Below are 26840 nucleotides of genomic sequence, written 5' to 3'. Positions count from 1 at the left end.
TGAAAGAGAAGAATGTGGAATGCAACGTTTGCAAGGAAAAGTTTTTCGATAGAGCCCTCTTAAATGTACATATGGTGAAGCACATTGGCGAAAGGAATTACCATTGCGATGTATGTGGTAAAAAGTTTTTGTGGAAGAAAAATTTGAGAGGACACATGGCTTCCCACGAGCGAAATAGTTGAGAAAGGAAAGTTGCTCTGAAATAAGAATATCTCGATATTAGGAATTAGGTAAAATGTAAATGTACCCTCAACGATGTAAAATAAAAGTAAAGAATCAAGCGACATAAGATATTATAAATTGTTTACTTAAGACCGGAAAGGGTACATTTTACATTGAAAAAAATTTCTTTTCAGATTTTAACGGACCTCCAAAGAAGCTAAGTTCTAATACGCTGAGGCGGAGGAATCTGATGATACTATTCAACAATACAACAATAATTCCTTTCAAATGCCGTGGTAAATGTAGATGTTTTTATTGCGGGGAAGAAATACCTATTTACGATGAACTTAGAAAGCATACGGAAGCCCACGGCCCATGTTCAGAAAATGATCGCTCAATAAAACTGATTAAAACAGACGACGCTGAAGTGAAAATAGATGTATCAGATCTAACTTGCGTATTATGCAATGAGACGTTTAACAATTTAGACGAAATCGTAGCACATTTGATGAACAAACATAAACTTCCGTACGATAAAAATGTTAAGCTACTTGTGATGACGTATAGATTAATAGATTTGCAGTGTTTACTGTGTAAGCAAAAGTTTTTACAAGTCAGCGAACTAGTGATACATGTAAATTTGAAACACCCCAGTCAAAGTCTAGATTGTAATGTATGCCATCAGACGTTTATTAGGAAAGGTTACTTGGATGCCCACATGAGGTTAAAGCACAAAAAAGACCACAAATGTCTGAAGTGCCCAAATAAGTTCGCGTCTCATGCAGAATTACAAGAGCACAAAAGTAAAGCACACGTGGCTGTTTGCAATATTTGCTTTACAAGATTTTCTACGCAAAAAAAGAGACTGATGCATATGAAAACTGAACATTCCGGCGATAAGCTTAAATGTGGATTCTGTCTTAAATCGATGAATACTCAGCTAGGTTTTCTTCGACACGCAGCTAAATGTACGGATAAAAGAATTGATGAAAGTAACACCGAGATATTGTTTAATGAAGATGTTGATAAGAAGCCAGCCGTAATCCAGATTAGGAAAAACATAGCATGTCTAATCAACATGTCGACAGCAATACCGTTTAAGTATTTTATGAGTAGGTTCAGATGTTTCTATTGCCCTAAAAATTTTACCAATTGTCTAGATCTGCGAGAACATACTGTTAATCAACATCCAGTTTGCCATACCAACTTCAAATGTATGAGGCTGCGCAACAGACATGAAGGATGTGTTAAAATCGATATTTCAGTTCTATCCTGTAAAGTGTGCTACGAAAATTATTCTAATCTGGAAACCCTTATAGAACATCTAATACAAGAACATCGAGCCCAATACGATAAAACTGTAGATAGCAATATACAACCTTATAAATTAATCAAGGATAACTACCCTTGTCCCATTTGCACTGAAGTGTACACGCATTTCAGTACTTTATTAAAACACGTTGGTCAAACTCATACCGACAATAAAAACATTTGCGTGCACTGTGGAAAGTCATTTAGGAATTTACCGAATCTGCGCGTTCATATATCTAACCATCATAAAACATCGGGTAGTTTTAAATGTGAAACATGCTGCTTAGAATTCCCCTCGAATAAGTATTTGCAGACACATATGGGTAGGGCTCACGGTATAAAAGTTTTCGATTGCCCAGAGTGTAGGGAAAAATTTACATCAAACTACGCCACGCAGAGGCATATGATAAATATGCACAGTTCCGGTCACAAATGTATTCACTGCAACAAATTATTCACATCCAATTGCTTTATGATTGATCACGTTAAAAGGACGCATTTGAAGGAGAAAAATGTCGAATGTCAAATATGTTGCGAAAGATTTTTCGATTCGCAACGTTTGAAAACACACATGGTCAAACATAATGGGGAAAGAAAATTTCATTGCGATATTTGTGGGAAGAAATTTCTGTGGAAGAAGAATTTGAGAGGACACATGTCCTTGCATATTAAGAGCTCCATCCATGATATTCCGATTGATTTATGTTAAGAAGTTCAACAAAATTGAACCAATAGTTTACAGTTTAATAAAATATGAAGAACAAAAGATATTGGTGTTAAAATCAATGAAATCAAAAATAATAAAGATCTCAAGTGGGTGAAAGGATTCGTTAAGACTTGTAGATTCCAAATGATCTGAAAAAAAATATTTAACACCAGTTTGGATACATTTGAAACATGAGAACTTCTCTTTACAGGTGTATGTAACAAACCAGTGAAGAAATGTAGCGCCAATAAACTTAGACGAACAAATCTTCAGACGTTATTCAACAATACATCCATTATTCCATTCAAATGGCGCGGGAAGTACATATGTTTTTACTGTGGAGAAGGTCTTAAAGAACACGATGAATTAAAACGACATACAAAAAAACATGGTATATGTTTAGATGGCGACCATGCCCTCAGACTAGTAAAAGCAGCAGATGTCGAAGTTAAGATTGATGTATCGGAAATAATTTGTAATCTGTGCTATGAAGAGTTACCAACATTTGACAATATAATTGATCATTTGATGATAAAGCATAATCTGCCATACGACAGAGATGTAAAGTTGAAGATAGCACCCTATAAACTGTCAGATTTAACGTGCCTTTCATGTGATCAAAAATTTAATTATCTAAGCAAACTGATTAACCATGTAAACGTTGATCACCCGAATGATTGTCTAGTTTGCATTGAATGTAAGCAGAAGTTCAATAAAAAAAGAGACCTAGACGCTCATTTCCGGACTAAGCACAGGAATCAGCATTTATGCTCGAAGTGTTATTTAACTTTTTCAACGAACTCCGAACTTTTGAGTCACAAGAGCAATGCCCATCCATTTCTTTGCAACATTTGCTTTAAACCTTTTTTAACGCTTCAAAAACGTCTGCAACACATTGAAACGAGTCACCTAGACGCAATTCTTAAATGTGGTTTTTGTTCTAAATCTAGTAGCTCGAAAGGTTTTCTAGAACACGCTGCTATATGCAACGTAAATGTCAAGAATGAAATAATTGTACCTGATGACGATAACAAGCCTTCAGTTAAGCAAATAAGGGTTAACATAGCGTGTATCCTGAACATGTCGACAGCTGTACCGTTCAAGTATTTCATGAGTAGATTCAGATGTTTCTATTGCCCCAAAGATTTTACAGAGTGTGACGATCTTAAACAACACACAATAATCGAACATCCACTGTGTGATACTAAACTGAAATCTATGAAACTCCGAAACAGACGTGACGGCGGTATCAAAGTGGACACGTCATCATTATCTTGTAAAATATGCTTCGAAAGTTTAGATGACTTGAATACTTTGATAGATCATCTGATTTGTAAGCATAAAATAAATTACGATAGGTCTACGACTGTAAATCTGCAATCTTACAAACTAGCTAAAGAAAATTTTCCTTGTCCTTTCTGTGTGGAAGTGTTTAGGTATTTTAGCACGTTACTAAATCACGTAGGCAAACGGCATACGGACAATAAAAACATTTGCGTACATTGCGGCTTAGCGTTTAGGAATTTACCGAATTTGCGAGCGCATAATGCTCGTCACCACAAAGTCGCCAACTTCAAATGTACACTTTGCGATCTGCAGTTCACGTCTAATAACTATCTGCAAACACATTTAGGTCGCGTGCATAAGAACAAGATTGTAGACTGCCAGGAATGTGTAGAGAAATTCACGTCAGTTTATGAGATGCAGAGGCATAAGATTGACGCTCACAGCACGGGTCATAAATGCACTTATTGCCAAAAATTGTTCACTAGAAACTCGTTCATGGTCAATCACATAAGACGGACGCATTTGAAGGAGAAGAACGTTCAGTGCTCGATTTGCCATGATAAATTTTTCGACTCTCAACGCTTGAAGGGACATATGGTTAAACACTACGGAGAGCGGAATTTCCACTGTGATTTGTGCGGGAAAAGGTTTCTGTGGAAGAAAAATTTGAAAGGGCACATGGCGTCTCATATTAAAAATACCCAATACCACAAAAATTTGGGAGGGTAGTGTGCGAAGTGCAGGGATTTATTTGTGTGTCTAAGATTGCAGTTGTTCCTACTTTTATAAGTTTAAACATTCTGTGATATTTACAATTTTTCGAGATTAACATCTGGTTGTATCACCGCGTGCGATCGTTGTATGTCAAATATCAACTTAAGATTTCGGGAAAAAGAGAGGGGAGTTTCTTCGGCGCTCGGCGATAACAGATGGAAGTTACAAATAACGAATTACGCTTGCAAGAGCGCCATGTAAATTTTCTAAAGGAGGATTCTGAAGCGAGCAAAATTTATTTACAGATGAAGGGCCGCACGAGACCTGCACATCTGTGCGGAGAAGGAAAAATTTGCAAACACTGTTCAACAACAGCACGATAATGCCATTCAAATGGCGCGGAAAGTATCTCTGCTTTTATTGCGGCATGAGTTACGTCGAATACCCCGAGTTTAGGAAGCACACAAAAACACACGGGCTGTGCAGTACCAGCGATCAGTCCCTAAAACTCATCAAGGGTAATCACATTGAACTCAAGATCGACATATCGGAAATCGCGTGCGAAATATGCTACGAACCTTTCGGGAGTTTCAACGAAATAATCGACCATTTGATAGGCAAACACGATTTGGAATACGACAAATCCATAGATATACCATTCCAGGGGTACAGGTTGGTCGATTGCCGTTGCTGTTTATGTGACCAAGAGTTTACATACTTTGGAAATTTAATAATGCACACGAACATTGCGCACCCTAAAAATAGTTTCATTTGCGATAATTGTGGCTTAACGTTCAACAAGAAGAGAGATTTGGCTGTGCATTTAAGGAATTATCACAGGGAAGGTGGCCATCGTTGCGAAGAATGCTCCGAAGTCTTCCCCACACGTGTGCTCTTAAGTAACCATAAAAACAATTTCCACTTCCGGAGATGCAAGCTGTGCGTCGCTTGTTTTCCGTCGTACACGTTACTGCAGAAACATATAGATTGCGATCATCCAGATGACGGCAGGCAAAAGTTATGTCTCTATTGTGCCAAGCAATGCAAGACTATAGCAAGTTTGAAACATCACCTTAGAAAGTGCAAGATGAAAAACGCCAAAGCTAACACACCTGCGTTTCCAGAGGAGACCTTGCAACCGAAGAAGAAAAGGGACATAACACAGATTAGAAAGAACATTCAATGCATTCTGAATATGTCGACAGCGATACCTTTTCGATTTTTTTCCAGATTCTCATGCTTCCATTGCTCCAAAAATTTCGTTGAATTCGATGAACTTAAGACACATGTAGTGGCTGAACATCCGATATGCGATTTAAAAGATAAAAGCATGAAGAAATGCAAAGGCGAAAGGATAACAGTGAAAATTGACATTTCGGCACTATCCTGCAAAGTGTGCTTTGAGCCAATAGACAATCTGGAAGATTTAATAGACCATTTGATTTCCAAACATAACGCGTCATACGACAAATCCATTACAGAATGTTTCGATCCGTTCAAAATTATCAAAGACAATATACCGTGTAACATATGCCCGAAAGTTTTTAGATACTTCAGCACGCTTTTAAGGCATATAAACTCCGAGCATAGCAACAATAATAAGATATGCGATTATTGCGGGCGGAGTTTTAAGAACGTCGCCAATTTGAACGTTCATATCACATACGCCCATACAGGGGCCTGCGAATGTGAGATATGCGGTGCTAAGTATAAAAACCAATGGTGCTTGGGAAGGCATAACGCCAAATGTCACAACGCTAAAGATTTCCAATGCACGAAATGCTCTGAACGCTTCCAATCGCAATACCACAAACAGAAACATATGATAAAGGCCCACGAAATCGGACATAAATGCACTTATTGTGGCAAAATGTTCACGAGAAACTCCTTCATGAAAGATCACATAAGGAGGACGCATTTGAAGGAAAAAAATGTACCTTGTTCCGTCTGCAATGAGAAATTCTTCGACAACTATCTTCTGAGATTGCATATGGTGAAACATAAGGGGGAGAGGAATTTCAGTTGTGAGGTATGCGGGAAAGCTTTCCTGAGACGAAGCAATTTGAATTCTCATAAAGAGATGCATAAGAAATATGGGCATGTTTGAAAATGCAATTGAATGAAGAAAACTTTCTCGAGGTAAACATAGGGAGAACTGGGGCCTACAAGACAGATAGGATTCTAGCGATTTATAGATTATTATTGTTATATGAGCGTATAACAATAATAATCTATAAATCGCTAGAATTCGCCATTCAATAAAACTAAAACATATTTGATCTCTTTAATTATACAAAAAAGTATTATTAAATAAATGTCAAGATATAAGAACCCGTAATTGTCTTTCGCGACGCGATCTCTTTATTATGAAGCATTTTTTTTTAATTTGGAGCCTATTAGCCGATGCGAGGCTATTTCGACTTATTTGGAAGTAAATCGACACTGGCCGTATTATAGATGGCACTATACTCTCTTTAACTTTATCTTTTTCTTGACCTTGAGATTAAATATTTGGACGATTTGTCTCCCAAAACGAATCGTTGCTCGAAAATTCTTTAAATTAGTCCTGACGGTGTAAAATATATATTTTTCTGTTCTGTTTCTAGAATCTGCGTGTTTTTTTTTATCATAATGAATGAAGTTGTCGAAATTGTTAATATTGCCCAATCCTTCTGAAATATAGTAATTATGTTGTAAATAAAATATAGAAAGTGAATTGGGAAAAAGATTAGTGCACCTAAGAATAGAATGTAACAGGTCCTTAAGAGGAACTCTATGATGGCTAAGTTACCTATCAACACTTGACCACTCTTGATTCTGATTTGCCTGACCAACTTTGTTCACATTTAAGATATATTAATTACTTCTGCTGTTGCAAATCGACAAATCAGACTTTTGCCGAAAAGCAATAAATAATAATGTTATGGAAACGTGACTTGTAAAATGAACAGTATTTGTACTTATATTATACTTGCCAGTTTTTTTTATACTTTATTTTTACTCGTCATTTTAATGTTAATCAATATTTTAAAATGTAATCGTGTTTAGGTATAAGGTTAAAATAAATTATATATTTAAACACTACTTGATTCTTTAATTCCTAGATTACTAAATTTTTTTTTTTTTAAATAATTGCCCTGAAAATTGCAGTTCATAAGAATTTAGATTACTTGTTTATTAGATTTTAAAATAGCCAAGCCATTTTTATGCAACAATGCGGACACATGAGAGTGTGAATCGAGGAAGAATCTATATTTGAATGTTTGTTAAAGCCAGCCAATAGAAAGCTTTTCTGATATCGTAGAACATAGTTCATCAATTTCTATATTAAATATGACAAAAATCCATAGCAAAGTAATGTTAAGACACATTACTAAAACTTGAGGACTAAAGAATTTACAGCAAAAGAAGAAAGAAATAATCATATTTCCTGCACTGCACAACTTAAAAAAACTATAAAGAAATCTAAACAAAGCAAACCATAATACTAACCCACGTTACATAAAAGGCAAAAAGAAATATGATACTGATTTAGTAAAAGCAAAATTTCTTTGCAGGTGCGAAATTGTGCACAATGGAGGACAGATATAAGAAAACAGAGACGGTGCGTAAACTCATACTAAAACGACGAAACGTTGAGTACGTACTCGAGTACAGTAACGTCACGCCGTTTATGTGGTACAAGGGAAAGTACAGGTGCTTTTATTGCGCCGAACCCATGAAGGACCCGGTGGCTCTGAGAGAGCATACGGCCATGATGCACCAATACGCCAATTTAGAACTTGTTGTTTTCGACAGAACAAAAAATAATAGGAATAGAGATGCCGCTGTCAAAATTGATGTTACCGATATATCCTGTAAACTATGTCCTCAGGCAGTGAATTCTTTAGAACAATTAATCAATCACTTGATCATAGCTCACGATGCGGAATACGATGTGAGCGTCCCGAACTGCCTTCTACCTTTTAAACTTAACAAAGATCATCCATCCTGTCCCATTTGCAATATCAAATTCGTTTTCTTTGAATACCTACTCCGTCACGCCAATAAGCATCATTTAGCTCATGATTACATTTGCGATGTGTGCGGCACCAGTTTTCAAGGAGAGAATCATTTGAAAATGCACAATAGATACTACCACAGGGAAGGTGGATATACGTGTGAGCATTGCGGCGTAAATCTGGCGACGCTATCCAAAAAAACGCTACACGAGAAAAATGTACACATGATAAATTTATCAACGTGTCCCCATTGCCCGGAGACCTTTAAAAGTCCGTACTTCAAGAAGCTTCATTTGGCAAACGTGCATGGAGTTGAAGAATTGAAAATCAAATGTCCATATTGCCCCAAAATTTTCCCTCAAGAGAGTATTATGTCCCGTCACATGAGACGGGTGCATTTGAGGGAGAAAAATGTGGAATGTCAAGTTTGTGGGGACAAGTTCTTTGGACCTTACGACGTTAAACTGCACATGCTAAAACACAATGGGGATAAAAAGTTCATATGCTCGGTATGTGGGAAAAAGTTCTCGAAAAAGAGCAATTTAAATTCACACTTTCTGACGCACACTGGTCAGAAGAAGTACATTTGTAGTGTTTGTGGAAAGGAGTTTGCCCATCGGCCGAATCTCAGGATACATTTTAGGACTCGGCATCCTCAATACGTTACTGCGCAAGGCATGAGAGTTCCGGTTGATATAGATGAAGGGGAATTGGTGGAAATAAGTAGACTAGAGCTCGAAACGGAGCTTGAATCAGTAGAGGAAACTGTTTAGTAACATCATGTACATTTGACAAAGACATATGTCCTTTTTGGGAAATGCTGCGCAGCCTTTTGGTAAAGATGCAGCGATTAATTTTTGAGCTAAATGACAGATAAGAAAATGCTTAGATAATTTGGAATACTTAACAGAATATTCCGAGATTGTCTTATATTATTTTAAGTGCCATTTATAAATCATATTGGTATTATTTAAAAATTGTAGATATTAAAATGTAAATTATTAAATGCTAATTATGTATTCATTAAAAATATTAAGTTGTGTTTTTATTATTTCTTCTTTAAATATCCTAAACGACATGAGAAATTAAAAACATCAATCGCGTAACCTAAAATTTAAAATCTATCGGGTAGCTGTAAAATAACATTCCGAGCCCTAAAAACTTGTTGAGAAAAACGTAAACGTTGGAATAATCTCTTTCCAGGAATTACAACCAAGAAAGAATACCACGAATCGTATCTGGAACGTCTGGCCACTATTCGCAGAAATATTATGATCCTGCTGCATTATGGAAACGTCGTACCATTTAATTGGAACACACGCGGATACAGATGCTTCTATTGCGGCAAAGAAATGAAAGACTGTGATTTGCTTAAAGAACACACGATTGTAAGCCATAAGGTGATAGACTTAGAAACGTTTATACCACAGCGTATAATATCAAAAGATGTGCCAGTTAAAATTGACATCACACAATTAGGTTGTATAGTTTGTGATATACCTCTAGCTAGCATCGAAGATTTGATAGCACATGTAGTTGGTATACATGGAGAAGAGTACGATAATTCCGCTGGCGTGTGCGTTTTCCCGTTCCACCTCCACAAAGAAATTCTCCAGTGCGTGCTATGCGAGGAGAAATACGACAATTTCACATCACTGATGGGTCACATGTACAAAAAACACATGGAGCAGGCGTGTATATGCCAGATATGTGGCCAAAGCTACATAGACCAAGTGCGTTTGAAACGGCACATAAGCAACAGCCACGTTGGTCATCGCTGCAAGTTTTGCGGCAGAATATTCGACGCGTTCCACCATCTTGAAAAGCACAAAGAGATAATTCACGGAATTCAAAAATCCGTCGAATGCAGTTTGTGCAGTACGACATTTGTAAATCAATATCAGCTAAAAGTACACATGGGGAAAGTCCACAACGTTGAGAAATACAGACTGAAATGCGAGCACTGCCCCAAAATTTGCACAACGAAAGGCGCTATGATGTTGCACGTGCAATCTTTACATTCAGACGCTAGATTCGAGTGCGATATATGCGATTACAAAACTGGAATTAAATGGATGATAAAACTCCACAAGCGCAAACATTTCGGCGAGAAGAACTATGTGTGTAGCATTTGCGATAAACGTTTTGGCAGGTCGAGCAATTTGAGGGCGCATATGAAAGTACACACTGGTAATTTCGGACGGGTTTGTCGCTGGTGCCGACAAGGGTTTATAGATTTGCTAAATTTGGAGAAGCATGAAAAAGAATTCCATTTTTACAACCAGTACGCTTAGTGTATTTCTGTTCTCGCAATCTTAGCGTCGTTAACGAGTATGTAAATAATGTAACGTCAAGGTAAAATGGACTAATTAAATCATTCCATTTTTATAACTAACAGCCTTGCTAGCTCACAATCGAGGAGTCGTTTTCGAGTATTACACAAATTTAAACTGACACTCTTATTACCGTCGCAATTCCTGTACTTATGACTTTTTTTTTGTTTTACAAACGTTCTATCAATAGCCCAAGCTTAAGAATTGTAGGCAAACTTGAGCTTCACATCAATACAAATAAGATCCATTTTACTCCGATGTTCAAGTATTGCCATACTCGAAAACAACTCCTCGATTGCAAGCGAGCAAATCTTGTACTAAGGCTACAGGCTACTGTATACTTAGTGTAAAATTTGCATTCTCGTAATCGTAGAGTCTTTAACGAGCATCGAACTTAATAAGTTTCTTAGTTCTTTAATAGCCTAAAGTCCACTGCTGGATTAAAGGCCTCTCCGAATAGGCCGCTTAGCCCGTAATCACCACGCCGGACGCTGCTACCCATTCTCTGCTTTAAATAACTTCCTAAGATACCAATGAGTTAATTAATAAGTAGAATATATTGAAAGATATTTAAAAACCAAATGAAATTTTTAGATTTATGATTAAACAATTACATAAGACAGATTTACGGTGAAGAATGTGTCGTACTTTGATCTCAGTTTTTTTTTATATAATTTTTTATGGATATTCCAATCGCCAAATAATCCTAAATCCGAGAAAAAAAATTGTCATTTTCAACAGGATCCTGTCGAAATTTCTCGGTTAGGTTGTCAATCTCTGTCGATTGGAAAATCTGCCTTTAGAATTAACTTTTTTTAAGTTTAGATAAACTTTGGCCAAGGTTTTTGGTTCTTATCTTATGCAATTTATATTTGATTTTGATGTTTCTGACAATGAAATAAAACAGATTTAATATGAATAAACTTATCATTTCCGCCGTTGAAATAATGCGATCCTGTGAGGTATTGAATGGATGATGTAACTTAGAAGTTGCGTTACTCACGATAATAGTACATTTCGAAACAAGTGTGGAAAGAATGTAATTTCTTCACGAGTCTTGGTTTGTTGACCCAAGCCGAAGTTGGCAATGATAATTACCGCATGTCCATTAAAAGAAGTTTTTTAATACATTTGCGAAAACAACGAATGGATGGAAATAATTGAAAAAACAGTTAATTTTGTAGACACGTATGTTATATTTAACATTACAGTTTAAACATATTAAATTCAATTCAATGAATTAATAGTTACTATTAAGATTATTTTTTAAAATTAATAACACCCTTCATGCATTTGAATGTAATATACAGGAAAACAAAACTCACTAGTGTAGAAACGAATAACTTTCCGCGCCCTAAACAGACGTTGAAAAGTCTACTTTTTGAGTAGACGTATTAAATAATAATAATAATAAAATCATTTATTCACACGATTATTAAATTGTGACAGAAATCATAGCTTAGTACTATGTATGGTTGAATCACTGGTACCTAAACTGAGTAAAAACTCGTACTATAGATATCAGTGCACTCCCCTATATAATTTTTGATACAACAACATAAGACTACGACAAGTATATTTTATTTTGGATATAGATTTAACATGCAACATGCAAAAATATTAAAGAAAAATAAATAAAATGTTTATTTTTGGAGATTGGGTAATGAAATGGTGATTTAAATGTGTATGAGTGTGTGCATGAGTGTATGTGTGTGTGTGTGTGTGAACGTATGTGCGTGCGTGTAGGTGCTGCGTGCGTGTTCGTGAGGCAAATAAAGTGTATGTGTGTGTGGGTGGATGTGTGGGGGAAGTGTCATGGATTTATGTAGTACAAGGTACATGTGAGATAATGTCATTTTTGAATGGATAGTAGATTCTCTGTGCTATCATAATCCAGCGCAAGAAGCCAGTCATGGACCTGCTTTTTACATCTATAGGATGATAGTGAGTGAATGGAAATAATTTTATTGGCCTTATTGTATATGATGCTACCAACGAAACAGAAAAATTTTTGTGAAAAGGAAGTGCAGAATTTGGGAATATTACATAAGCTGTTTTTGCGACGTTTATCTTTAAATTTCATAATTGACTCCTGATTAATGAATTTGTGTTGTTTTAAAATTATTTTTAAAAGAAAAAGCTGTCTTACAGTAAGTACCCCACTTTCCTTATACAAAGATGAAGTAGGATATCTGTAAGGAAGAAAGGAGCTAACTTTTAGAACAGCTCTTTGAGCCCGTTCCAAGTTAAGAAGACGCGTCTTCGCTGCACCTCCCCAAGAATCGATGCAATAAGTCAAAAGTGACTCACATAAAGTGTGGTACAGCATTTTCATCGTCTTTTTGTCAGCCACGTGACGAATATTTTTAAAAATGGCAATGAGTTTACGGATACGATTAACTAGTATGTGAATATGATTATCGAAGGAGAGTTGATTGTCAATCACTATTCCCAAATATTTAATACTATCAGATCTTTCTAAACAGGTACATTCACATGCGTTGCGTACTTTAGAGTTAAGACATAAAACCGAATGTGCTCGAATACTAAAATTTACTAAAGATGGTTGTCCAGATCGTAAAATTGAAAATGTTAAATATTTAGTTTTCTCCGCATTAAAGCTTAAAAGATTCTTCTGTAGCCAAGTCATAACCAAGTTAAAGCCTTGCTGGGCATTGTGAAATACATCATCCCAGCTCTTACCCCAAAATAACAGTGTAGTATCATCTGCAAATGTGATAATTCTACCATTAGTCATTTGGAGATTGCAGAGTTGGTTAATATAAATAAGAAAGAGCGTCGGACCCAATATGCTCCCCTGCGGAACTCCATGCTCAACTGATAGAGGTGGACTAATGTGCTCACCGATTCTTACGCACTGTGTTCTATCTTTTAAGTAATCCTGGAACAGCATCAGCTGAAGACCACGAATTCCCAGCTGTTCCAGTTTCTTCAAAAGAAGAGGTATGGACACAGTGTCGAAAGCCTTGGCGAGGTCCAGAAATATGGCTATACACTTCATTCCATTATCTAAGTTTGACACAATACAGTTGGTAAGGTCAGCTACTGCATCAGAAGTGGATTTTGCTTTGCGAAAACCGTATTGATTGGTTGAGAGTAAATTATTAAGTTCTAAATATTTTATCAATCTATTATTAATCAATCGCTCTAAAATTTTTGAAAAGTAACTACAGACCAATATCGATATTACCTTATCGATATTGGTCTGTAGTTACTTATAACTTTCCTGTCCCCTTTTTTATATACGGGGATTATTACCGATTTCTTAAATAATAAAGGAAACTGGCCACTTGAGAAAGCTAAGTTACAGATATGGCACAGCAAAATTGAAAATATTTCCTTGCTCTGCTTCATTACTGTCGAAGATATGTTATCAAGACCAGAAGAACCAGTATTTTTAAGAGAATTTATTAATCTTACTATTTCTTCGTGATCTGTTTCAAATAAGACAAAGGAAGATGCAGGCGTTAAGAGACATTGAGGCTGTGTGTGTAATACGACATCGTCCGAGCCTGAAGGACACAACTCTATACAATCTACAATATTCTTTCCCATACCAACAAAAAACTCATTCACCTCCGATACTGCTTGTATAGGGCAACGCGAAATAGACAACAACTCCCAAGCTTCCGAATTTTTAGTCTTTAGGTTTGTTATATTATTTATAACATCCCATGTTTTCTTCAAGTTAATTTTGCTAGCTTTCTCTAACTCGGTTCGATCATACTGATGTTTTAATTTTCTGAGTAAGTTGGTACAAAAATTTCTATATCTACGATAAATAATTTTTATAGAATCATCATTTGGATTTTTTCTTAAATGTATATGTAATTTATCTCGATGTTTTAAGCATCTCAATATACCAGGTGTAACCCATGGCTTACGCGGACTTTTACGATGTAATGTTCTGCTAAGCACAGTATTATTTTCAACGATATTTGAAACTACATGTATAAGAAGATCAGTAGCGTCATTACAATTAACAATGTCGAGCAAAGGCTGAAAATTAGTGTCCCGAAGATCGCTTTTTATGGCTGAATAATTTATTTTTCTAAGCATTTTATGTTTAATTAGTGCCTCTTTAGATGTACGCAAATTTATTGATATCAGAACGGTATTATGGTCTGTCAAGCTATTGGCAATTACAAGGGTAGTCGAAGATAATGATGATCTACACAGGACGTGGTCTAAACAATTGTTATATCGAGTTGGGAATGAATGTGAAGGAAGTAGTCCATGCGTTGAAATAATATTTAGGTAATTATGGGCGTTTGAATCAATACTGTTCAGCTTAATATCTATATTTATGTCGCCTATTAAGATAACGTTCTTACTTTTGTGTAATGCGCTAAGCGTAAGATCTAACGATTCTAAAAAACCATTTAAGTTTCGAAATGAAGGTGGTCTGTAAATGGACACTATAGAAATATTATTTACTGTGGTAATCAAACAATTAGCTTCGCAGAACTGGCGTTCATGTGTTTTCGACGGCATTGTATTTTTAATGAAAATAACTATACCATCATTCTGATTGTAGCAGTACTTCGTTGAGAATGAATAATAGTCAGCAATTTGCGGTATGAAATGACAACTTCGCAGCCAACACTCTGTTAGTACAATAACATCAGGTTTAATAGAAATTCGGTCAATAAGTATTAAAAAGTCATTAATGTTATGTTGAATACTGCGAATATTTTGTGTTAAAATTGTCAGGTTAGTGTTTGTTTCTGTCATGTAAGTAATACAATTTTCTGGTTCGCACAAAAATGATTGGTGTAAATTTATATTATCTAAATTATTTATTATGTGACTTATGTTATCCATGAATTGAGTATAGTAACAATTATTATGATACAGCCCAACAAAGAACCATGACATATTATTATAGCATGATAACTATGTATTCCAATATTTTGTAAATGTAATGTATTTTGTAAATGTTTTGTAATCATGTTTGTATATAATATTAAATGTATAAAAATGTAGTGAATGAAAAAAAAAAAAAAACACAAAGTAGGTAGTTTTAAAAGACTTCGTTGCAACTCGTAAACAGCGCCTGCGCGCCACCGTTAATATTAGAACGATTTCAAGCCATCCTTGTAATTGTAACTTAATATTAATGTGTAATGTTCTGATTTTGTACTTATACTTATACTTTTCCTTATAAATATGTAATAAAAGATTTAAGAGTTTTACCCATGTTAACAATAGAACCAAAAATAAACAGTAACTCACTAATAAATATGCTAAAATTGTAAAAGATAAACATTCAAAAATAAAAATATAAAACAAATTCCAACAGAAGTGAACTAGTCACTTTTCATTAATATTCTTCTTGATAATATCACTCAGACGTTCTTCATTTTTTACAAAAATGTACGGAGTGCCTTCTTTTTTACGTAAATAAACATTTCCATTTGTAGTCCAACAGTGGGCAAATTGTGCTGACTTAGCAAAATCTCGTGCCAAAAATAGTAGTCTCTTAGTTTTAGCGGTTAATTGTTCTGATATATAGATAGGCTGCCTTGTGCCTGGAAGTCCCAGGTTCAATGTGTTAAGTTTTTCGGAATATTCGCGGTTAAACTTCTTGGCTGCATTCAGTATGTGATTTTTATATAAGGTATTCGAAAATTCTACAATGATGGTTGAACATTTTGCATCGGATTTTTTACTCGGTAATCTATAAACGTCACGAACTTCCACTTTATTTATTTCTGATTTTGTTATGCATTTTGATAAACTATCTACGTATAAGTATAGCATGTCTTTGGTCTCACGAGATTGCTTCGGAACATTTCTAATTTCAACGCTCGTCTTTATAGTTCTTTTGTCAATATCGTCAATCTTGTCTTCTAGGCGCATCAAATGCAACGATAGATTTTTGCGATCCTTTTCAATACTGCCAATTTTTCCTTGGAGCGATCGAATTTCATCGGACATAAATTTCAGCGATTGCTCAATGTCTTGATTCGACGATTGGATAGCTACATTTTGTTGTTTTACTTCCATAATGTGATTTTCAAGGGTTTCTAATCTTTTATTTTGTTTTTCCATAAAAGTATCCATCATAAATTTTATTTCCGCTCTAAAGTCATTGAGTTGGAATTCAATTTCGTTTGAACGGCGGCGCTTGCGTTGGGTGCGAGGCAGGTGTTGCGAATTTAGCTCCTCTGACACCACATCGGAACGATCAGAATCCGATGCTGCACTTGCGAGTACTTTCCTTATTTGACTTGAAGTAGTTCGCGGCATAGTAGGCTTACTATTATTGAGATACGGTCTGTTTTTACTTGCACAGGTAGTCTATAACTTACTCGGCCTGCCTGGTGCCCTGGTACTTGCAGTTGTATTTAGGAGAGAATCTTTATTTTGACGTTTGATAAACACATAATATGTCACTTTAACTTAGAAGACGATGATAATCTTATATAGTCCTAGTACTTTGGCGAATTATTTACTACATTTTTTGGAAATTTAATAATTGAAATATGAACACAAAATACACGTTTAGAGTGGACGAAAGCCGAGAGGGAAGAGAGATGATAAATATATAAAGGGTTAAATAAAAAATATCAGAAAGCTCTCGGCCTGTAGTTCACAATAAAACTAACAACTTTAGTTCTGAGACTCTTTGTTTAACACTATAGTTTGTGAAATATTAAATGTTCAATATGTTACGGAGATACTCTACATGTAACTACTCTGTAATGTAACATGGGCAACAACGCGCGAGCAGTCTTTGTTTATGTGGCATCTTTAGCATCGAGTATTTCCTAGTTACTCGCAGCTGTTTTGCAGCATAGGGACTGTGGACTTTGTTGACTGTTTCGCTGATCACGGGGGTCGACACCGCCAATTTCCTAACTCCGGGATGGTAATACCTAACAAGTCTTGGCCCGACCTGGGATTCGAATCCGTGACATCGGTATCCGTTGTCAAACATGCTTAAATTATTTAATTCAATAAAGGGTGTCGTATAATCGTAAACGACTGTACCGGGGTTCGGGTAATTTTAACTTAATTTATGCTTACTGTTGTATTCGCACAACCAATAGCGCATAGCAGTGTGGCGTACGATTAGAATCGGCTCACAATAAAATTAGCACCTGAATGAATGAATGAAAACACTTTTATTGTACATCAAAGAGAAAATTATTAAAGATAAAAATACAATAGAGAATTAAGGTAGAAGGTACAATTTGGCGGTCTTATCGCTATATTGAGATCTCTTCCCGGCAACCAAAGGCGTTTGAAATCAAAATTGCCTTTGTCACCATTTCATATTTTGATATGCTATTGCATAACCTAAGAACAATGAATAAAATTCATTGTTTCGAGGCAATAACACTATCTGTAGCGTAACAATGTAACCAGGGGCCATTGCAAGAATCAATTTCAATTGATGGAATTTCAGAGTTCAGTTGGTTAGAAGTTTTGTGGTTAGAGAACTTTATCTGGCTCTATCATGAAGTATGATTGATTCTCTTAGGTGAATTCTCTAACTCGAGAAATATTTCACAACATATATAAACATAAATACTCCGCGTAAAGTTGGAGAATCTGTATGGTGTCATTTATAATTTTTACAATGAATGCAATACAACATAATAAGTTAACAATTATTCATTATGACGTCAACATCTCCTGAGAATGCTCCGTTGTCGGAGCGAAACGTGCGTAGAGGGTACATTTACGAAGATCTGTTTGGTGTGGAGGACAAAGATTGAAGAAATTATAAATTACACCATACAGATTTTCCTGCTATTGCGGAGTATAGCAAGTTAAGCTTAATTTTCATAATAAATATGAATAAATATAAATATACTACGACAATACAGATAACGCCATCTAGCCATGTAGTAAGCGTAGCATGTGTTATGGGTACTAAGATAAGTGATGCATATTTTTATAAATAATATACATAAATAATTATAACTAGTGGACCCGCGCGACTTCGTCCGCGAATGAGCCGACTTAAAAAAAAATCTTACAGAAACAACAATTCCGACATACTTCCGTCGTTTGGCGTTACGTTTACCGTTTACGCATCGCACGCATCAGAATCTCTCAAATGGATATTTTTTGCAGTTTTTGCACGAGATTCCAATATAAATGAAACCTGGCTAGATTGATATATATACAAGAATTGCTCGTTTAAAGATATAAGATATAAACATTTTCCAGTTGTGGGAATCGAACCCACAGCATTGGATTCAGAAAGCAGGGTGAATAATATGTCACTTAATAAAAATTAACTGCTTCTATCCAATATTCAAAACTGGTCGAGAATTGGTGGTTGGCCCAAAAAGCTCTTAATCTAATAAGGACTTTATATAGGCGAAAACCTTTCATTGACGCCTAGGACTCCCTAAGCCCTAAGGAAGCCATGCCACTGAACACTATCAATAAATAAATAAACATACGACAATACACACATCGCCATCTAGCCGCAAAGTCAGCGTAGCTTGTGTTATGGGTACTAAGAAGACTGATGAATAATTATATGAATAATATACCTAAATACGTATAATATATAGGTTAACACCCAGACACTGAAAAACATTCATGTTCATCACACAAACATCCAGTTGTGGCATTGTCCAGTTGTGGGAATCGAACCCACGGCCTTGGCTCAGAAAGCAGGGTCGCTGCCCACTGCGCCAATCGGCCGTCAAATACAGGTTTTATGTAAATCGATTCTCATGTGACCCTTGATAACTCAATACAAATTGATTTGAAGAATTTCCAAAATTTGTCTTGCAATAACATTGATATGTGTCGTAGACAGTAGATGAAAATGACGCTCACTGGCTACCTCTAGATAAAATTTTTCTAAAGGAAGTACTAAAATGCAAGCTTGTTTTACTTGCAGGGGAAGCTAGAGGTGGCCAGAAAGCTGTCAAAGAAGTAGAATCAGATGACGGACTGGATCTAGCCGAGATGATACCGAGACCAGTGCTGACGTCGAAGGACAAGAGGAAAATCATGCGGAACAACGTACTCCAGGTGCTCCTGAAGTCGACGATCATGCCATTCAGATGGCTCAAGAGTTCCTACAGATGTTTCTATTGCTACGAGATCTTCCAAGAGTCTTCGGACTTGAAGAACCATCAACACGTACACATTGGAGACGAGATCAAAGAACAAGCTATGAACAACTATTGGGATCCAGTAGTCTACGTCGATATATCCAATTTATCGTGCAAACTATGCCCCGAAAATGTCACCGATTTGTACGAACTTATAGACCATTTAATAGCGCAACATGGTGTTGTCTATAACAAAGATGTCGGAATTTGTATGGTCGCTTTCAAACTCGATAATTTCACAGTCTACTGTCTCGCTTGCGGGGCAAGCTTCTATACCTTCGGGCCATTGTTGCATCATACAAACAAAGACCATAAGGGCACTTCAGCGATTCTGTGCGACGTTTGCGGGCAGCATTTTAAGGACTCGAACCTTTTGAGGCTACACGTGAAGACAATACACGAGAACATGGGGCTATTGTGTCCGGAGTGCGGCGAAAAGTTTGAGACGCGATCCAAATTGAAGACCCACCAGAAAAACCAGCACGATATAGATAAGAAATATAAATGCTTGGTGTGCTCTTTGACATTCCAGAGCCATTACAAGAGGTCGAGGCACATGGCAACAGAACACAAGAATCGCCAGGAGATCAAATGCTTGCACTGCCCGAAAACCTTCGTATTCCGCAGCATGATGATGACGCATCTAAGAGACACCCATCTGAAAGTCCGCAACCATATCTGCGGGGTTTGCGGCTGGAAAGCATTCAACAGCAACCGTCTAAAGAACCATATGTACAAACACAGTGGGGAGAAGAACTTCAAATGCGAAGCGTGTGACAAAGCGTTCACCACGAGGAAGATTATGCGCGCGCATTTTGCTAGAATGCATAAGTCTGTGCAGCAACCTATAATAACTTACGAGCACACTTATGTGCAACAGTAGCGTTCAGTCTTTATTTAAACTTAAAGGATTTTTTTGGCATATGTACAATAGCTTTTTGTGAGAGAGCTCATAAAGGACCACTGTCATGCTTATTTTGGCCACCGAACAGCTATGGTCTGGTCTGAAGGGCAACGACGTGTTCCTTGCATGTCCTGCGAAGTGTTTCTCTGGTTAGGTATAGGCGATAGTTTTCCATTCACCATAATGGGCTAGCTGCCTTGTCCTTCCTAATAAAACAAGTTTATAAATGTATATACAAAATTTAAAAGGCCTTGAAGTTTCAATTAAGCTAAGGTCTTCCTAACATGGATGCAGAAACTGTTATATGCCCTTGTGACAGTCTTATTGCGACTGTTAACGCCATCTAGTAGGATATATCGCAGTTTCGACTTCCTTGTCATAGCTCCTTAATTAAATGAGACATTTTAACCAAAAGCCGATATCTCGCTGTCTTAAAATAACTTTTTCACACCGATCGCTCGACAATTAAATAAATAGCCTAGTTTTGAAAGGTCAAGTACGTCAATACATTCTATTGGCTTAGCGGGTAAGCAATGTTGTAATGGAGTCCCTAGCAACTTTTATGATTTGAATTAAGAACAGCGCACGGCGTATCTGAATAAAATCTGCTCATTCTTTCTAATATTGCTGTCTCGCTCTAACGTATGAAGCCGTCCCTGTCACTCACCAGAGGCTGTGTAGCGAACCATAGAGTATATATAGACTGTAAAAAAAACCCCTCCAAAACTTTATTTTATTGCCTTACGAGGTGTAAAATTAGAGTATTCATCTTACCTGTCTTCGTTTTGGGCGTCTCTAAAATCCTTCGTTTGCTTGGAATGTATCCCGGCGTAACGTTACGTAAGACATTGTTGCACAATCTACTGTAACATTTCAATTTGCCTGAACTGCTAGGTGCCTAAATTAAAGGAGACTTAAAATAATCAATCATCCCAACATATATAGTATTATTTAGTTTCTCCCAAAGTTTTTATAAATAACTAAGAAAAGCATAATCTAAATTTGCCTTAAGAGGTAATTTTGCCATTTTTTTCCTTCGAAATAATATTATTTACAGATAACTAAAAAAACATACTCCAAATTTTCCATTTTTTCCTTTGCTATAATATTAGTTACTCGTGTACAACAGATGACCATTTAGTCAGAAATATGGTCAAGACTTTTTTTTTATATTTAGCTGTAAAATGTTTCATAGCATTAAAAGTAGTAATAGGTCTCTTCAAATAATAATACGTAGTCCACTTTATCTGTCTGCGATCTACGTTTACCATTCTAGTTTTTAGGCTAGCGTCCGTTCTCACATACATGGCCCGCCCAGCTCTCAACTACATCTAAGATAAAAAAAACATCAAAAAATGTTGTCTAGTCTTTTGGTTTTATTAAAAAAAGTAGCACTTAACTTGCATAGATAACATAGATGTGCACAGATGCTATTTTAAATTCGACACGTAAATATCTCTCTTACTACAATCAATAAATTGTTTCATATAAATCTAAGTTTCTTTACACATATCGGTAAAAAATCACGGAACTTCATAAGAATGTAGTTGGCAATATGGCTATCTTAGCGTACTGCAAGTATATCTTAAATCTACTTAGTAGTCGTTCTCTCTCATACTATAGTTTTTGAATGTATTATAAGACATCTTAAAATTATATCTCTATATATTGAATGTTGCACTATCCCGTTTTCCGTACTAAACATGCTTCATCAACCAAAGGTTGTCTGGAGGTTGCTTCAAGCGATAAGGCCGCCTTTGCGCATATATATTTATTTACCTTTTGTTTTGTTCAATTTGTTTTTTTTCTGTATGTGCAATAAAGACTATCTATATATCTATCTATCTCTTTATATTTCCATTATTTAAAGATGGACATCTCACACTATCAATATAAATAAATTTATTAATTCTAAGCATTAACAATTATTTAGACTAATTGTAAAAATAACATTGTGAATAATCGATTGATAATTAAAATCATTTGTATGCAACACTATTATTTCTCAATACCTATGAATCCAAAAACCCTTTAAAGGAATGGTAGATTTTAAATTGAATAAAAGCTCGAACGAAACCGAAACCTCATTTTTCTAAATGTAACGAGTAGTTAAGAAGATACTAAGGATCTGAACTAACAAACTCTCAAAAAACCCCTATTTGGATAAATGTTAACTATGGATTACCTCCTCACATAGTTGCCGATAATAGTAAAAAATTCATATCATTTGATAACTAAGAATAAACAGATTCAATATGAAGCTAAGAAGAGATTTTGGTTGCAGGCGAAATACTCAACAGACAGCCAAAAAGAACAATGCCCAGTAAAAAGAAAATCGCGAGCCTAACCAAAAAGAAAGAACTAGAAGACAACAACACTAGGACTCTAGACACCATGCGCAAAAATATTATAGAAGTGTTACAGAAATCGACGATAATGCCTTTTAGGTGGTTGAGCAGCTGCTTCAGATGTTTCTACTGTTACGAAATGTTTGATAAACCTCAGGATTTAAAGACACACCAAGAGACCCACAGTCCAAACGATCTAGAGAAGAATTTGAAGAACTATTGCGAACCGCTGGTGCATGTAGACGTTTCGGAAATCAGTTGCAAATTGTGCTACGCGCGCATGGACGACGTGTTCCAACTCGTCGACCATTTGATAATTTTACACGAAATCCCATTCGACAGGGAGATCGGCATCAGTTTGGTGCCGATGAAATTAGACGACGGACCGAAATGTTTCTTCTGTGCAATGGTTATGAAAACTTTCGCGTTGCTACTAACGCATATGAACAAGTTCCATAAGAATTACTTCAAGTCTTCATGTGCTAAATGCGGCAGACAGTTTAAAGGCTACGAGGATTTCTGCCATCACGCGAAGAATCAAATTCTGGACGATTACCAGGAGAAGTGCTCGCAGTGCGGTCTTGTACTAAGTTATGGGGTTCTAAGGACTCACATGAAGGAAGTTCATGGTAGGAGATACAAATGTTTGAGTTGCTTCGAGTTCTTTACCACACACTACAAACGCTCGAACCATATGGCGGATGTTCACAACCGGAGGGACAGAATCAAATGCCCTTACTGCAATAAAACGTTCATTTTCAAAAGCATAATGCAGAGGCACGTGAGAGAGAACCATTTGAAGGTCAAGAATGCGGTTTGCGAAGTTTGCGGGTGGAAAACCTTCGGGAAGCACGAACTTGTTAACCACATGGCGAGGCATACCAACGTTAGGCTGATCAAGTGCCCATCTTGCGATAAATTCTTCAAAACCAGTAGATATATGAAAAAACATTACGCTAAGAATCATGGCCAATAATAAGACACCGGACAACGTTAACGGCTACCGTACTTGTTGGTCAGATTCTGTAAAATAATAGGGCAATATGATGTGCCTTTGTCCATATAACTGGGTGGTGCAAACATGTGCATTGTCACATTTGGCCAAAATGGGCATTATTATTCAGTTTAGCCACAGGCCACGTTTGTCGGTTGGCATACGTGGAGGCTTGGCCAAACTGACAATGAAATAGGGAAATTTAATTCAGCGTATTCTTAAGACACGGCTACCGTACGTAAGGTTCAGAATCTCAAAAGTATAAGAGTAATGAATGAGAGATGTTATACCATGATGAGTTCATAGGCCATCTTTAACAGTTATTGAAAGGGTTCAGGTTCTTAAAATTAAGAGAAAAACGATGTGCCTTGGTCGATGCATTCCGAACATTACAACACCTCATGTCCTAATAACCAAACAGATAATATAACGTTGTACTGAATTTCATAGTAACACTCGTTTGTTTCTTTCTCGATCCCTCCTGCTCAAAGGGTTTTTTCAACAGACAGCCACATTCTTACTGCTCGATGCCTGGTATCCGAAGCCCCGCCATTTTTTTCAATATTTATATGAGTTCAAGTTTTGACAGCACTCCTTTAGATATTTTAATCCCTGCAAAAGACACCTCCAACAAACGACTACCGAAAAATCCAAGAAAGAAATTTTTTATCAATTGGAAAATTTCAAAGGGTAGTAAACCATTTTCGAATCTTTTATAGAGGATTTATTTTATGGGTATACATAACAGTTATTTATGCAACTTTTGTATAATGAGAGGTAATACTAAATTACATACAATTTATCCACACCCATCAAATGAATACTCTAGAAAAAATTTAGAAACAGTTAATATCGAAGAAATATGGCGGGGATTCGAAATCGAGCATATTAATCATTTTACCTGATTAATTTTATGCTCTCATGCAAAACCCACTTCTATTCCGTAGATAGCATCTGTAGCTTAAAATAATCATATAATATATTATAAACGTTGAAAGTATGAAAATTGGTTTTATTTATCCGGTTAAACCAAAAACATAAACCAAAATTATATAAACCCTGGCAAGGGATAATAATAAAAACATGTCCACAGGCCAAAGCAACAGGAAGGTTTACCCCCTTTGGTCGAGTGTCATGAAAGTATTATGTCCAGTTTCACAACGAACAAAAGGATTCTAAGGAAGTTACACTCCTAAAGAATTAAGTAAATGCCAGAAACCTAAAAATAGGTACATTTAAGTGAACATTGGTTTGATCGGCCTCTGTTGCCTAAATTATGTATCCCTGTAAAAAAAGTACACGGCGAAAATTTGGGTTAATCTGATATATAATAATAATCATTTAATTCGGACGTTTACATCCATAGATTGTTAGTATCTTAACCACTAAGTTAGTATTAATTAGTTTAAATAATTAAAAACAATATTCGCCCGATTGCTACATCCGCCCAGTGGCGCAGAATAAGGCAGTCGAACTTGGCAGCAAAACGGTTGACCGTAATGCCGTTTTCGCTGGCTCGTAAACTCTGCAAGAGAGAAGCTCCTTTGTTACGCATTATGGCAAATCGTCGTTCATATGTTTGTGATTTGACATGATGGGATTATTTAAGGGGTTTTAAAAAAAAGCTTTACTTCTCACGTAATCGGCCTCTGACATAAACAATATTTTTAGTTTCAGATCCACAGATCGAGAGCGCGAACGACCGTCACAGGAAATATAATATAACGAAGTTACTCACGACCATCATAGAATGCTCTACAATCATGCCCTTCAGGTGGTGCGCGAACAAATTCATGTGCTTCTACTGTGGATGTCCATTCGTGGACAGTTCCAAACTAAAACAGCACACAAGAGAAGAACACAGTGACGCCAAGTTGAAAAATGTCCTCCGAAACAACCGCTGTAACAGAATCAAACTCGACATATCCGATATATCCTGCAAGTTGTGCCCGAAACCTGTATACAATGTTGACGAGTTCCTCAAACACATTTCTCATGCCCACGACGCGAAAATTGATACCACAGATTTGGAGGACACCTTGTTCTCCTTTAAGCTAAACGATGAGAGTATGAAATGCTTGGATTGCGGTCAGAGCTTCAGATTCTTCGGACCACTTTTAACTCACGTACACAGGTTTCACACTAAAGTTAAAATGTTTTTATGCGATATTTGCGGCCAAGGTTTCGTCGCGAAGGTCAATCTATACAGTCACGTAAGAAACGTCCATTCGAATTACAACTTCAAATGGGATTTGGATGGGAATTGTAAACAGTCCAATAGGATACGCGCAAAAGAAATCAGCTTGAAGTGCCCGAAGTGTCCGGAGATCTTCAGGAGTAACTATCTAAGAAAGCAACATTTAGCTCTGGTGCACGATGTTAAAACCTCTCAGTTTAAATGCGAAGAGTGTTCTAGGATATTTACGGAGAAAAGTCGTCTGGTGGAACACAAATTGCGGACTCATTTGAAGGAGAAAACTTTCGCCTGTGAGATATGCGGTTTCAAGGTCTTCAGCAAGGACTTGCTGAAGCGACACATGGTGAAACACGATGACTCGAGGCCGTTTCAGTGCGACTTTTGCATGAAATCCTTTCAGAGGAAGAAGACGTTGGATATACATCGACGGATACATACCAATGATCGCAGATACGTTTGTAAGGAGTGCAGCAAGGCCTTTGTACAGTGCACAAGTTTGAAATTGCATATGCGAGTGCATCACAACGTGGGGAATACTTAAGAAGAATCTGCGAATGATTTCAAATGACAGTCAAGAGCCAACATGTAGTGAAATAACTAAAAACCTCTAAATACCTGTGGTCCTACTGTATTAGGAGCGAAACAAGCGACCCCTTCACAATAATGGGCAGGAGACAAAAATAATATTCCCGGATAAAATTTACGTCATTATCATCATCGTTTAGACCAATCGACGTCCACTACTGGAAATAGGTCTTTTGTAGGGAGTTCCA

The 26840-nt window shown here is 36.5% G+C and overlaps 3 protein-coding genes across 4 annotated transcripts in view; all 3 read left to right on the top strand.

Annotated features, from left to right (window-relative positions):
* LOC120635066 (zinc finger protein 208-like) overlaps positions 1-22804 on the top strand; it is a 38223-nt gene extending 15419 nt beyond the window's left edge. The window contains exons 5-6 of one of the 2 annotated variants that reach the window (XM_039905973.1): positions 4486-6237; positions 7738-8973. In XM_039905973.1, coding sequence (XP_039761907.1) covers positions 4486-6237; positions 7738-8954 — 2969 coding nt within the window. In that variant the 3' untranslated portion in view covers positions 8955-8973. Of the gene's footprint in view, positions 1-4485; positions 6238-7737; positions 8974-19407 lie in introns of those variants that run through there. The other variant, XM_039905972.1, reaches the window with a different exon arrangement.
* Positions 8911-10733, top strand: LOC120635067 (zinc finger protein 26-like). The gene is made up of 2 exons (XM_039905974.1): positions 8911-9016; positions 9385-10733. The coding sequence occupies exons 1-2, from the start codon at positions 8983-8985 to the stop codon at positions 10473-10475; spliced, it is 1125 nt and encodes a 374-aa protein (XP_039761908.1). The 5' UTR covers positions 8911-8982; the 3' UTR covers positions 10476-10733.
* A 40-nt stretch (positions 22805-22844) lies between the features above and the next one.
* On the top strand, positions 22845-26608 carry LOC120635153 (zinc finger protein 91-like). The gene is made up of 2 exons (XM_039906086.1): positions 22845-23808; positions 25548-26608. Exons 1-2 carry the CDS (start codon positions 22845-22847, stop codon positions 26606-26608), a joined length of 2025 nt encoding a protein of 674 aa, XP_039762020.1.
* Positions 26609-26840: the final 232 nt, after the last annotated feature.

The sequence above is a fragment of the Pararge aegeria genome, chromosome 26, assembly GCF_905163445.1.
Source record: "Pararge aegeria chromosome 26, ilParAegt1.1, whole genome shotgun sequence".
NCBI lineage: Eukaryota > Metazoa > Arthropoda > Insecta > Lepidoptera > Nymphalidae > Pararge > Pararge aegeria.
Note: the sequence above shows the minus strand (reverse complement) of the source record. Positions and strands in the feature narration are given on the sequence as shown.